The 15205-nt window shown below is 45.7% G+C and overlaps 1 protein-coding gene across 1 annotated transcript in view; it reads left to right on the forward strand.

The window, feature by feature from the left end:
* The first annotated feature begins 10004 nt into the window (after positions 1–10004).
* Positions 10005–15205, forward strand: part of LOC120887408 (echinoderm microtubule-associated protein-like 1) — a 99379-nt gene continuing 94178 nt past the window's right edge. Inside the window, exon 1 of the mRNA XM_078037433.1 lies at positions 10005–10210. Within this exon, the coding sequence (XP_077893559.1) occupies positions 10144–10210 (67 nt within the window). The 5' untranslated portion in view covers positions 10005–10143. The remainder of the gene's footprint in view (positions 10211–15205) is intronic.

Here is a 15205-nt window from a genome sequence, read left to right on the forward strand (position 1 = left end):
AAAAGAAATATAAAGTCTGTATAGCATTGTACATTTACTAAGAAATCCAATCAATAATTAATAACCTTTCAAATAGGAAAGTATCAGTCTCCAGTGTTTCATTGGTGAGTTCTACCCTAAATTTATAGTTTTCTAAATTCTCCACAATCTCTCCCCAAACATAGAATCAGAGGGCACACTAACACATTCTATAAGACCAGCAGCACCCTAATCAGATAAAGACATTGCAAAATAGGAAAAGTATAGAAATCTCTCTCTCGGTAACACAAACACAAAACCCCTCAAAAAATATTAGCAAATAAAATGTGTAAAAAGGTACATACTGACAAAGTGGAATGTATTCTAGGTATACAAGGTTTAACATGATCTACTACATTACCATGCTAAAAGAAGAAAATACATGAGTTCAAGTAAAAAAAATTACTTAGCAAAATCCAATTTCTATTCATAATAAAAATAAAAAGTCCTTGTCTTAAACAGAACATACACAAAACTCTAATGAAAACATCATACCTAATGTGAGCAATTTGATGATTTTTCCAAGAGAAAAGCAAGGGTACCCCTTTTCACTATTTCTATTCAACATCATATGGGAAGCCCTCACCAGTTCAAAAATAAAGAAAAAAAATATACATTCAAAGGAAGAAACAAGGTGATTTTATTTTTAGATGACATTGTAATCTATGTAGAAAATTCAAAAGAACAAAACCAAAAACTCTTGGAAATAAGTGCATATCGCAAGGTCACAGTATACAAAATCAATACTTGAAAGTACATTTTGGCCTCATAAAATGTGTTTGGAAGTATGTTCTCTGCTTGTATTGTTTGGAAGAGCTCAAGAGCTAGGCAACAAGAGTGGTGATAGAAGGGGAAGTAGACACTGGAAAATGTAGGCAAGAAGATACCAAGTGGCAATGTACAAGATAAGCAAGTTTAGAGATGTACTGTACAATGTGAGGACTGGAGTGATGAAATTGTACTATGTATGGGTTGAATTAAATGAGTATATTTTAGCTATTCTTGCTATGTAAACAAAAATGGGCAATGTAAGATGTGGGATGATGATATGCTAATTTTCTCCAATGTAGTAACATTTTTATTCTGAATATCTTACAAATGTATTCTCAAGTTTGTATGAAGATGACAAAAATTTAGATAGCCATAATTTGGAGAAACTGCACTACTCAAAATTAATAACCTACAACTTCAGTTAAAAAATAGGGTCTCATAAAAAGTATGTAATCACTTTGCATAGACACACTGACTCAACATAGAGACTTATAATTTTGCTTCCACCAATTAGATGCACTTGCAGGACAGTTGATTGAGGACATTAGATATGCAAGGGAAGAAGCAGAACATAGAATATCCATGCCTGTGTGAATCATGACAAAGACAATGACTTCCTATTACAGTAGGTAGAGACATTCGTTTTGCTACTAAGTTCACTGGATGGAGTTGAGTTTCAAACCACTGAATGACGTCACTAAGAGGGCATATGGTAATGTAACTAATGGCCTCATCTCAGTATATGGTATGAAAATGAATTCTAATTTGTTGTCATTAGTAAGAGGGTCCTAAGGGAACCCCCTGTCCTCACAGGGTGAGAGGCTGCCTGGGAACATGTTCTCCAGTTACCTTTTGACTTCCACCTCCATGTCTCAGCAAGTGGACAGTATATGAAAACAGAACCTGACGCGTTATAATCTCATGCAGGAATATACTTTTTTCCTGGAAAATTTATCCCAGGACACCTTAAAATCACGACCCTTAGCCACACATTTTCCTGACTTTGATTGATTTACATAGTATTTGGAGTTTTTTGGAAACCCAGCTCCAATACAAAGCAAAATAAAAAGGCATGTAGATCTTTCACCATCCAAGATTTCCCTACTCAAAGGAAAGGTCCCTTTGGGACTGGAATTGAGACTTGGCGGACACAGTCGCCAGCCTCAGAAGATGGCTCCGCAGGTGTCTGTAATGTCGACGAGGACGGAACTCACAATCAGGAGCAAATACACAATGGCAGCTTGAGGACTTAGATTAAAACATACAAGGGACTTTCTGAGTGAGTTTGAAATTTGCCTTGTCACACACTGTGCTTATTTTAAAAAATCAAATAGCTCTACAAGGCTTCAGACTAAAAGGGGGCCGTTCCTTCCCTGGTTTCCCACGCCACCCCTCACTCTTCTTCCTCCACAAAGCCACTGCCACATCCAAACATCATCTTTCCTTTTGGTACACATTTGCCTTTCTTGAAATAGCACCGCAGGCGGCCTTCTGTGGACATGATTATCCCTGACCAGCTCCATTTCCCCGGGGACTCCTTCCACCCCTCTCTGTCTCTGAGCCCACCTCCTGCTCATTCTTGGCAGCTCCCACGTAGGATGAGCACCAGGTGACACGTGGTGAGCAGGCCCCAGGCAAACCTCAGAAGTGGGCCTTTTTCCCCTTGACTTCTCTGATAAAAATCTGGATGACTGGCAACTTTATTTCTTGCCATTTTGATGCTGTGAGGCAGCTTCTGATGGCGTTTTAAATGTGCCTGCAGGAATCTAAAATAATTTGTTGTGGCGCACAGTGTGGACGGATCCTAAGCCTTCCCACATCAGCTAGGATGACCATATGATTTATCATCCCTACCAGAATACTTGAGCGAGTCAAAGGGAGATGTGAGCCATCAGCCAGGACACAGTCTGGGAGCCCGGCTGTCCCAGGCACCCTGCAATGAGTAGTTGCTCTAATATTAGCTTATTTACTCTGTGGTTAGCCTGTGGTATGCCAAGAACGGCCGTGAAACTTCACAGCCGGCACAATGGAGCAAATAACCAAACGCCCCCAAAATGACATGATTTGGTGGAGAGGCCACAGCCAAAGATTCACAATGTTCTGTGGCACTTACTGTAGAGACAAGGATGACAATGCATTTTCTGTATGGGTTGATATTCCTAAGCAGAGAAAACCAACCAACTGTTGCTTTTGATCTTCTGCTTCATTTCAGATACTTTGAAACATGTAAATTCTTTGGATGAATGTAAATCATTAAGGACATGTTGGATTGAATAGCCTATTAGGGTAAAAAGGCCATGGGCTTCTTAGATAATAAAGAGATGTCACATCTCCTTGGACAATAAACAAATTATCTAAGAGGCTTCAATGTTCATGGCTCTGTGATGTCAACATTTTTGTGGTAGAATAATGGAGTTGGAGTGGCCTTTGATGAGGCTGTCTGAGCAGAAAGTACTGCTTCTCAGCCATACCTCTCCTCCACTGTGGCCATTACCAGTGACATTGGTGGTCCAGGAGCTTGGCTTTGTTAGCTGAGCTATGGAGCTGCTGCCATGCCTGATGCTCCCAGCCAGGGGCAAGGCCAGGGAGCCCACAGATCCAGTGGAAAGACATTTTCACCAGCAGGAATCTCATGAGCAAAAGCCCCTGGGGCAGGCAGTTAAGGGGTTTGGGGGAAATGAAAAGCAGAGAGAACTGTTGAGGGCAAAGATCATCTGAACTAGAAGCTCACGGATGGGACCATGAAGGACCCTGAAAGCCAGTGTGCAGAGTGGGACTTTGTTTCATGGGCTTCTTTTTCTCCAAGGATGACAGTAATCTTAAAACAGGAGGGTTAGGAGAAGCATCCCTTGGGAGGCATCGGCAAGAGTCCAAGGCCAGCGAGGGCCAGGGATTGCAGCTGCCTTCTCCAGGCCTCTGGAAGCCACCTTTCATTTTGCCAGATGGGAGTCACAGAAAACTGGGAAGGGAGAAAAGCTCATCATTTCCCAAAGAGCAGGAGAAGCTGGGTTCTGAAACACACAGATGATACGTTGGATATTAATATTGGTTCTGAGCAAAGATTTCAGCAGATCTTTGAAGAGCTAGCGTGTCGACACTTGGCAGGAAAGGTAGTTCCTCAGAGCCAAGCCAACTAAGTTCCTCTCTTCATGGTGTTACCAGATTGGGTTTCCAGAGCAGTGGCGGAAATTCTTCTCCAATCTCCTCAACGAAACGGAGGAAGGTGGGCAGGGTGGGCAAACAGCTGGGCAAGCAGCCCAGATATAAGCAAATGGATGATTAGAGGTGCAGGCAGGTGTCCCCAGTGCTGCCTGCGGGCTCTGTCCACATCCTACCCTGATGATGTGCTCATCAATGACAAGGGTGAGGAGACCTTAACGGGTCTATTATGGCACATTCTCTGCTGTCACAGAGCTGATGTGTTACATGTCAGACTTAAGAGTTTAAGAGATTTTGGTTGTAAAAGGATGGATGGAAACCAATAAGATGACATTTAACAGGGATAAAGATAAATCCTGTCTTTGGATAGAAAAAATTAACTAGCTCAGTAGAGGATGGAGAAGACCCAAGAGCGGTTCATCTCAAACAGACTGATGGTCTATAATTGACCGGAAGTTCAATGTGAAACAATAGCCCACATCCTGGCTGCTCAAAAAAAATCAATATAAACTTTGGGTGCATCAATAGACTCAAAATATTGAAGGTATTAAAGGGAAGTGCTTCCAGGTCAGAGCGTTCTGGGGTTGTCGTGTGTAGTTCTGGGTACCAGGATCAAGGGAGAGGACTTGAGGTGGAGGGGCACATGCATCTAGGCAAATGAGGGTCTAGAAGCTGTCACATGATGGACAGGAGGAAATAGGGACGTTACTCTGAGACACGAGGGCTGTCTTCCAAGCATTTGAAAGTCTGTCGAGTGTAACAGGTGGCCAATTTTGTCTGGAGGGTTCATTCATTCATTCAGTAGCTTTTTTCTCACTGCCAACCACATTCCACATTGTGTCAAGCATGATGGGTGTTAGAGGCATGTGATCTCCCAGGAGAGTGGACACAGGTCCCACGGGCTGAGGTGGATTGACATTAGGGATACATAAGGGAAGCACAAGGGGTAGACTTGCTTGTGCCTACAGAGGCCCATTCATGCCTACCTGACCAGGCAGTCAGGATGCTGGTGGGCCAGGGCACTTGGGACTGGGGTCCAGAGTATTCAAACACATGGCCGTGAGAGCCGTGAGCTAGAGTTTGCGGATGGCATGGTGTGACAGGGGTGTTGGGTGCCAAAGATGGCCTTCGAAGCAGGACAAAGTCTATGCCAAGATGCTTGCACTTAATAGTAGGCAACAGAGAATGAAATGACATCAAGTACCTTGTCTCTTTGTGCAAATTAACCCTCGAGTAACGAAGCTGAGCTGGGGGCTTAAGCCCCCGACTACCATTGCAACATTTCAGAATAGATGAAAACTTGAACCAGGGCAGAGGGAGATCGAATTGACCAGACAAAAGCAGGACCTACAAAGGATGCTTTGGCAAGGGCGATTTGGGCTAAAAATAAGCAACAGTCTATTTAATCATTGAGGTTCTTCAACTTGTGAAAGGAGCTGAGTGACCACTTGTCAGTGATGCCGTAGAAACGACAGCTGCATTGGCAGGCAGGTGGGACCTCACAGGGCTTAATGTCCCTTATCAGTGCTAAGAATTGGTGATTATCTCTCACGGTGTGGAGTGATGATTTCATCATGAGAAAGCATGTTTCATATTTTAATATCAATAATGAAAGGTGGCATTGCTGGTTCTTGGTTTTGAGATTCTATGCTAACAGAAGGGTCTTGCTAGAACTCCCGGAGCAAGAGACCACAGACTAGGCAGTTGAACAACACGCACTGCTGTCTTTCTGGAAGCTGGAAGTCCAAGATCAAGGTGTGGGCAAGGTTAGTTTCTCAGAGGTACAACGGAAGGACCAGGTCCAGCCCCTCCTATTTGTCTGTAGATACAATTTTCTCCCTGGCCACCATCTTTCTTCCTTGAGAAATTGTGTCCACATTTCCCCTTCTTATGACACTTGTCACATTGGATTATGCCCCAGTATAATGACCTCATTTTTTACCTGATTGCCCCTGTAAAGACCCCATCTCTGAATAGGTCACATTCTGAGGTCCTGGGGGTTAGGACTTCAGCACAGGAATTTGGAGGGGACATAATTCAGCCTATAACAGTAACTGAAGGTCAACTCTGGTCTTAGAGAGAAACCACAGGCCTTAACAGGATCTCTGAGCCCTCCTGTGAGCAGGCCCCCTCTGCCACAGTGAAGTCCCAGGCTCCTCAGTGCCTTCATCTCCCAGAAGTGGACTCCCCAGCTCAGCGCTCCCCTCTGGTCCCTCAATTTCCTACTCAGGCCAATTCGGATCCTCCAGAACTACTGGAATTCTTCCATTTTTGTTTCATAGCACTTATTATTTGTAATTATGAATTATTTTACCATCAGCATGCCTCTGCATATTCCTGGGGGAACATGCTTTAAATATCAACTAGGCCCAGGTAGCTGCATTTAAAAGAAAGACTCACAATCCAAGTAAAAATATGTGTTCTTACTATGTTCAGTACCCGTGGCAACTCTCTAGTCCATTTCATAATTTTAAATTGTGGTAACAGAGAACATAAAATTGACCATTATATTCATTTTTAAGGGTACAGCTCTGCGGCATTGGCAGAGTCACATCATTGGGCCACCATTGCCACCATCCCTCTCCACAACTTCTTCATCATCCCAAACTGAAACTCTGTCCCCATTCCATCTCCCCAACGCCCCAGGCACCCACCATACTATTTTCCAACTCTATGAATTTGCCTACTCTTAGAGCTTGATATAAGTGGAGTCCTGTAGCATTTGTCCTTTGGGGACCAACTTATTTCACTCTGCACTATGTCCTCAAGGTTCATCTATGCCATAGCATGTGTCTGAATGCCCTGTCTTTTAAAAATGGAATGTTCCGTGGTCCGGCTCTCCCGCCTTGTGCTTCTCCCATTGTCCATTGGAGTGTACTTGGTTTACTCCTACTTTGGGCTACTGTGCACGATGCTGTCGTGAACATGGTGTACAAATACCTATGAAGTCTCTGCTTTCAGTTCTTGTGAGAACATACCCAGAAGTGGAATTTTCTATTTCATTTTTAAGGTGCTGATTACAACCCTATAACCTGAGTTCATGGCCACCTGCAGTTGGAAAGACTCCATGTTTTCTGTGTTGCACCTTCGGCCCCAAGCCTGGTGTCTGGCACTGTGTAAATGTTCTTGGAAGCCTGTTTCATTAAACAATAGATGTCCAAGGCTTCATGTTTCTAAGTAATTTTTTTTTATTGCTCTCTATGAATAAAGGCTACACAGCTCCTACTTTCTTTTCTCTTTTTTCACACATTATACAAATGCTGTTATTAATTCCACTGAACACTATGGTTACATTGTCCTACAGAGTGTACATCATTTATTACAATGACAACATTTTCTGGGCTTAGGCCACAAATTACCTCAAAATGATGTGGAATCACAGTCTGTTAAAATAATTGGGAAAAATATCACACATTATTAATTAAATCTTCAGAGATTTTTCTTGACCTTTCTCCATGAATTCTTTTTTTAGTGTCATGTAGATTAAACCTCATTGACTTAATGTTAATATGCTTGAAATGATTCTATATTTTTTTAAGCCTAAGGTTTTATCATTGTGGGAAAAACATAGCTGTTGGATACCCTAGGTTGAGTGTAATGATGATCTTTATTGACTCAACAGCAAGTGGACTGAGTTCTTCCTTGTAATTCCACTCTAGTGGAATTAATATCTTCTAAGAAAATCTCCAGCTCAAATTTGCAGCTGAACTTTTAAACAGAGTTTTTCTTTCCCACTTCTGAGTTTTCTTTACTTCCAAACCTCAGCTGTGGTGACCAGATAGTATTCTTTTACCATTCAAAGTCAGGAATACAAAATAAATATTTTTTTAAAAAGTCACTAAAGAGAAGCAACTTCTTTAAAAATATTTATTTTGCAGTTATAGGTGAACACAATTCTTTATTTTTTAGGTGGTGCTGAGGATCAAACCCAGCACCTCACACATGCCAGGCAAGCACTGTACCTCTGAGCCCCAGCCCCAACCCAAGAGAAGCAACTTTTAATCATGTATTCATAGTTAACATTTCCCTTCCTAGTTCAGAAATGCCACATCCGGATTATGCCAAACCTCCCCTGGATCCTGAAGCTCGAGACTGGGAGGTTGAACAGAGAGTGTGAAGTTGGGCACCAAAGAGGGCAAGGGTGGCAAATGAGAAAACAGAAGGGCAAACTCAGAATGTTCATCGTGTTCGTGTCGCCCTTTGGAAGCTCTCTCTGCACAGCACCTGCCTCTTAGAAATGCAGGGGACAGGGAGACCTTTACTTGGCCCTTTTGCCAAGTGTCTTGGGCTCTCATTTCCCTTCCCTGATTAAGTCCTCAAACATGTGTCCTCCTCTTGGCATCCAGGAACCTGATTTCCATTCCCACTGCCTCCCTGAGATGCTTCAGGTCACCTGGGAGCCTTTTGCCACCAGATGAAGGGTCTTTCCCCATTTGCATCCTCCCTGGCCCTCTGCAGAGGACCCTGCCAAGCACTCACCCCCGGAAGCTGTCTGTGCTCTCAGCTTCCTGCACCACATCCTCCGTGGAAATTCTGGCTTCTCCAACTGCTCCTTTGGAATTTCCTTCTCCCCCCTTGCCAAGCTCTGCCCGAGCTCCCCTCTGACTTTCCACTCTCTCCTTTAGAGAATTCACTTACAACTCTTTGCCAAGGACTCCTAGAGCCCAACCCTCTCACTCCAGCTGCCACAGGGCACTCCTCACTGGAGGTTTCACTGTCCCTGCCTATCCCCCAGGTCCACCTTGGTTCCTCTATCCAGGCCCTCAGTGCTCATTTCTGGAACACTCAAGACACCCTGGGTTGCTCCAGCAGCAGTCCCTAACCCCTGGTGTCCAGGTCACACACAGACTCAGCTCTCAGCCCCATTCTCATCAGCATGTGCACCCATGAAAACCTCCACATAGCCCTCCATCTCCTGCAGGGTCTTGTTTAGTCCCCTCTGGCTCTTGGAACTCTCTCCCCTGGCTCCTGGCCCTCAGTTCAATCTCATTCTGCGAATGTCTGCTACATGAGCCATCCATTTCCACCAGGCAGGGCAGGCTTCTTGGCCCCTCTGCAGGTCCTGCTGGCCTTCTTTCCTGCAACATCCTTAGTACGTCCTGCCCACTGTCCTTCACCCACCTAGGTCTTTCAGCCTTTATCCTCGATATATCGTCTCTTGTCAACAATCCTTGTTTTCCTTAAATAACAGGCCTTAAATGTCCCCCTTTGCCTGCAGCACCTAACAGCAGCCTGGTTTCCCCATAAACTAAATGGGCCACACACAGAGTGACAGACCCCGTCCCCCACCCTGCCATCTACTGGTATCTACTCTAGTAGTTTCCAGAAAGACAGGCCTCCAGACCTAGGGAGGCCCAAAAGTTCCCTAATAGTAGCTCATACATCCCCCGCTATGTTCAACCTCCTTCAGATTTGCCCATATAACTCAAGGGACGAGTGGTTGTGCATCAGAGGTGTAAACGTCACACTGTTGCTTCTGGACCAAGTCCATCGGGGTTAGAGCCCCCTCACCGCTAGTGCCCGCACTGTCATCACTTCTGGCCGTGGGTAGTTAGCTCAGAAGGTTGACCTAGCTTCAATAGGGGCAGGAAAAGTTGCAAACTCGCGGATGGGCGCGCTTCTCCTGCTACGGTATTTGTCCTGACCCTTGGCCTCGCCCTGACTGAATGAAGGCAGATGCGAGGCTGTGACTGTGACGGGCCGGGCTGCCCTGGGTGGGAAGCCGCGGAGGGTGGCAGCTACGCGCTGTCCTGGCCGAGGCAGGGCCCGCCGCGGGGGGAAACGGGCGGCGAGGCGAGCTCAGAGGACGCGGCCCCCGGGAGGCGCCCGGCTAGTTGTCCGCGCTGGGTCCCGGAGCTGCGCACGGCGCGAGGACAGCGCGTCCGCCGAGCGTGGGCAGGGTCCCGCGCCCCTGCTCGCGGCCTCGCCCTTAGTCCCCGCGAGGCCGCCCGCCGCTGCAGGGCCAGGCCAGGAGGCAGCCGCCGCGCCCGCCTGCCACGTCCCCGCGCCGCCTAGGCGCCCCCTGGCTGGCGGCGCGGGCGGTGTGGGCGGCGGCGGGCCGGTTGCCATGGTGACCAGCGGCAGCCGCCGCCACAGCAGGCCGGGCCCCAGCGCCAGCGCGGTCGCGGCGCGGCTCAGCTCAGTGTGTGGGAGAGCGGCGGCCGGCCGGGAGCGGGCGCGGCCCGCGGCCTCAGCATGGAGGACGGCTTCTCGAGCTACAGCAGCCTGCCAGACACGTCCTCGATGCTCCAGTTTTGCAACGGTGAGGGCCCGCGGCGGGCGGCGCGCGGGGGCCAGGCCTGGCGGCCGCGGAGACCACACAGGGGCCCCGCTCCCGCCGCCGCCGGCGCATTGTGCTGGGGCCGCGGGGCCGCGCTCGCCCCGGGCCCCGCGCACGCGGCCGGCGTGCGGACCCCAGCGGGAAGCGCGGGAGGCGGCGGGGAGGCCGGCAGACCGGCCGGGCCCTAGGAGGAGCGGCGGCGCGGCCGCCCGGTTCCCCGGCGAGCAGCGCCCTGGACGCTGCGCCCGGAGGTCAGCCCCAGGCACCGGCTGACTCCCGGGGTGCGCGGGTGTGCTGCAGAGGGACCCCGGGACCCACCCGGGCCGCCCCACAGCCCCGCCGTTTAGCGTAGCCCAGAGCTTTTCAGCTCAAAGACGGCGAGGACTGGCAACAGGGTGCTGCGTCTTATTTGGCGTATGGGATAATAGTTTTTGTTGCATTTTTTTACAAGAAGGAAACATTCCTACCTGTGCATAGGGCATCGTGTAAACAAATATGAAATCCTGCATGCTTGGAAGAGTTCTGGTCTCACTAGCAGGGCTGAAACAGATTTTCACAGCACGCTGCATGTATTATCAGAACATGATGTGTCATAATTCATGCACAAAAGTTTACCACCTATTTTTTTTACAAGTTGGGGTCATTGCTTCATCAGAGGACCCCCAAAGTTTGTTAAAGGAAAAAAAAATGTGTATTTTGTAGAATATGCTTACATTGCAGTCGGGATAATTTTGAATTCTAGAGTCTTGAGCAACTGGAGAGATTTTTCATTGTAATTGTGGTCTAGGGAGACCTAACACCTAATACCTAACAAGAGGTATCACTGTAGCAGTATAGAGTAGCGAGTGTGTTGATCCATCCTGTATACTGAGTTTCTTTTTTTTTTTTCCCCTCTCTCTCTCTGGTGAAATTTATCATCTTTTTCATGACAGTGTGTACTCAGACAGGTTTGCAGCTTGTGATTTTCATATGGCTGGGTAGAATGGATTTGGTACTGTTGCCACTGGGGTACTTCATAGTCTAGTGGTGGGATGCCAGCAGGATGATTCCCTTCTTCAATTAATATATTGAGTAATTTCCTTAATTGACTTATGATTGATCATATCCAAATTACTATTTTTGATCTCCAAGATCCATGTTTATGGTAGAATTCTCTTTGCCTTAATTGTAAGGGGCATGCCGCTGAAAATTACATGAAATGACTTCCAGTCATAAAGCCTTTCAAAAATTAGTATGTGGGCAGCAGTATCATTGACGGTTTGACTTGGATATGAAAGTGACTGTAGATATTTTTATTTGAGCAGTTGTTTGGAAGTCTGGTTATATGGTTCTTAAATAGAAATTCAGTCATGAAGTTGGCTTACACAAAGACTCATGAATGTTTTGGTTTTCTGCCTTTTCCTGTTAATTGCCAGCCTGGAGATATTGGTATGATATTTTACTGGTAATATGTCTAGAAGAAAGTAAAAACCAGCTCTTAAGCTTGGTGTTTTCTTTTATTGGGTGAGGTACTGGGGATTGAACTCAGGGAAACTCCACCACTGAGCCCTATTTTGTATTTTATTTAGAGACAGGGTCTCGATGAGTTGCTTAGTGCTTTGCTTTTGCTGAGGCTGGCTTTGAACTCATGATCCTCAGCCTTCCAAGAGCTTCTGGGATTATAGTTGTGCCCTACCGCATCCAGTTTAAGCTTATTTTTAAACATGATGTGTTTTTAAACCAGCTTAAGAAAAATCACCTTACAATCAAACAATATCAAAGATTGTTGGGTGAGTTTTTAAAGTTCTTATTAGCTCTGTATTGTGCAGGATGAGGTTTGCCTTATGAATAAAGTTGAAGCAAGAGTAACCTTTGGAGCCTGGCACAGTGACGCACACCTGTGATCCCAGTGGCTCAGGAGGCTGAGGCAGGAGTATCATGAATTCAAAGTCAGCCTCAGCAACAGCAGGCACTTAGCAACTCAGTGAGACCCAGCCTCTAAATAAAATACAAAATAGGGCTAGAGATATGGCTCAGGGTTGAGTGCCCCTGAGTTCAATCCTCAGTACCAAAAGAAAAAAAAAGAATAGCCTTTGGTGCAAAATGTATGTTTAACTGATGACAACTTAGGAAATAGATGTTTTGATGTGAAATCATTCATTTTAAGAGGCTCTCATTAAGTGAAAATACAAATGAATACAATTCAGTTCATTACTATGTTGATTCAATTAAAACAGTGCACCACAGAAACACCATTTACCAAGAACTAAATTAAACATTTAGATATTTCATTAGCTACTTTGGAAAAAAAATTCTTTTTAAAGTAGATTTACAGTGGCAGGACCACATGGGATAATATGTGAACTCATACATTTTTATATGTTGAATGTGCTTCGAGGTTTTAATAGTGGCGGGAACTCAGGAATCAGAAGTCATCATTATACTGTATTAGCTTCAGAGAATACAATCCACCCTTATTATCTGCAAGACTTTATCAAGAGAGATAAAGACAAAAGAATGCATAAGTGAGAAGGGAGAAAGAAGAAAATGTGTTCTAATGAATGAAATTTCCTTTTTCCCTGTTCACTTTTTCTTGTTCTCTCTCCTACTTAATTGTTCGGGCTGATAAACGTAAACTTGTACAATCTCTGGCCTACCAACGAGGCTGCCCAGTCTTATTTTTCAGGAATCATCTCTCATTAAAGTATAAAATGTGTGTATTGCTTTTTTTTCAAAGTATTTAAAATCTGTGGTGTGAGCTAGAAATCAGACTTCTTTTTAATGCTGTAAAAAAAACTGCAGTAGTTTGAAAAGTGGACAATAGTTGTGCTTTACAAGCCAATTTGTGGTTTAGAAAACACCATCTTTCACTGTAGGTGTTCTTCAGAGTCCCCTGTGAGGTGATAACATTTCCATCCTCCCTGTACATTTGGGGAAACTGAGGCACAGAGAGACCTTGGGAACTTTAAAAGAACCCACAGTTGGGGCTTGGGAAACGGTCTGGGGCTCTGTGCTTGTTTTGCTGATGGTAGTTCTGTGGAGCTACTCACGTACCCTCAACTAGCTCACCCTTTCAGGAACACCCATTGCTCTCAGAGTTGTGGGAGTTGGAAGATCCTTCTCACCCCAGGAGAAGCCCTGGCACCAGGTGGCATCACGCCCCCACCGTGCCCCACTCAGCCCCTGCAGCCGCCCATCTGCTTTCCGCCTCTGTGCATCCTGGCATTTCTCGTAGGTGGAATCCTACGAGATTCCGTCTCCATTGCTGGCTTCTTTCTCTCGGCACGTCCATGCAGGCTGGGTGCCCTTCCTTTTTATGGCCGTTGAGGTCTTGTCCTGTGGGTAACATGCTATTCCTTCACTGGCTGGTGACATTGGGTTTTTTTCCCCTCACTTTTTCACTATTGTGAATGATGCACCATGAAATTCACATACATATTTTTTATTAATGTGTTATAATCATACATAATAGTGAGATTTCTTATGCTGTATTTTTACTTACACACAATTTGGTCCATCTCATTTCCCTTTCCTTTCTCCTTCCCCTGACAGGCTTACTCTGATTTACTGAGCTCCTATTATTATTGTTATTATTATTTTAATCATTGCATTATAATTGTAATTAACAGCGCATCCATCGTGGTATATACGTGGTATATATGCACATGGACATCGTGGGGTGTGGTGGACTTGGTTCCCCAGGGATTCCTGTGCCACCCTCCTCCTCCCTCTCTATACCAGCCACAGACACACATCTTTTTTTCTTTCCTTTTTTTATGGTACAGGGGCTTGAACCCAGAGGGCTTAACCACTGGGCCACTTCCCCAGCCCTTTTCTATGTTCTATTTAGAAACAGGGTCTCACTAAATTGCTCAGGGCCTTGCTAAGTTGTTGAGGCTGGCTTTGAACTTGCAATCCTCCTGCCTCAGCCTCCTAAACTGCTGGGATTACATATAGACACATCTTGAGTGGATGTACGTGTTTGTCTTGAGCTGATACCTAGGAGTGAAATTGCTGAGTCACGTGATCACTGTTTTTTTTTTAACATTTTGAGGAATTGATCTGAAGTTCTGAAATCTAAGTATCCAGCTCTTTCTATGACCCTTGCTGATAAAAGAATGGGAATTAAGAAAATGGATGACAGAGGGGAAGAAGTGAGGGCAAAGAACAAATGTTGCTGCTCTGTTTCTGTGTCCTTTGGATACCTTGGCTGTCACAGCCAAATGTGCCAGCGCACGTCCCTGCCCATCCTTGTTTCTCAGGACTGAGCACGTCCTCTCATGGCGTGCTTCACAGTCTTAGGTCTTTGAGTGGTTTCTTCAGAGTTGATGACTTGGGGACACAGCTGGCCAGCAAAGGGAGGGAAGCTGCTTTGGCCAGGGGGGAGCCTCTGTTCCCACACCCACCCCATGACTCAGGAGCTCACTACCTGCCTGCCTAGTCCTTTCCTTCTTAGAACATTTAGACTGTCATTTCCGATATGGAGTCAAAATTTGGCCCCCAGCTTTCCCTGAGGGTCTGGGGGAAGAGTTTTCAGCTCCTTCTGTGTTACTGGGTCATCACTGTTAGAAGACAGTCCCGATGGCTCCTTCTCAGTCTTCTTTTGACTAAACATTACCATTAAAAAACAAGGAATTTTAGACCCTTAATCATCCTGGTTTGCCTCCTCTATGCCTGTTTCATTTTGTTTGTGTCCATTTTCAAATTTGATACAGTGAACGTGGTATTCCATAGCAGAGCACTGTCCTCTCCTCTGAGGTCCTCCTTCTACTACTGCAGCCTAAGGTCATGTTCGCTCCTTTGCTGGCCACATTTCCATTATTACCTCCTGCTGATATTCACCTAAGTTCTTATCTGTTTTACAGGTACTATGACCAAGTCCTTTTTTTTCTTAGTTTCAATAACTCTGTGTGTGTGTGTGTGTGTATGTGAGAGAGAGAGAGAGGGGGGGGTGGAGTTTCCTCCAGCAGGCAGAGCTCTCTCAGATTAAACCAAGTA

This window comes from Ictidomys tridecemlineatus, unplaced genomic scaffold (genome assembly GCF_052094955.1).
Source record: "Ictidomys tridecemlineatus isolate mIctTri1 unplaced genomic scaffold, mIctTri1.hap1 Scaffold_81, whole genome shotgun sequence".
Classification (NCBI taxonomy): domain Eukaryota; kingdom Metazoa; phylum Chordata; class Mammalia; order Rodentia; family Sciuridae; genus Ictidomys; species Ictidomys tridecemlineatus.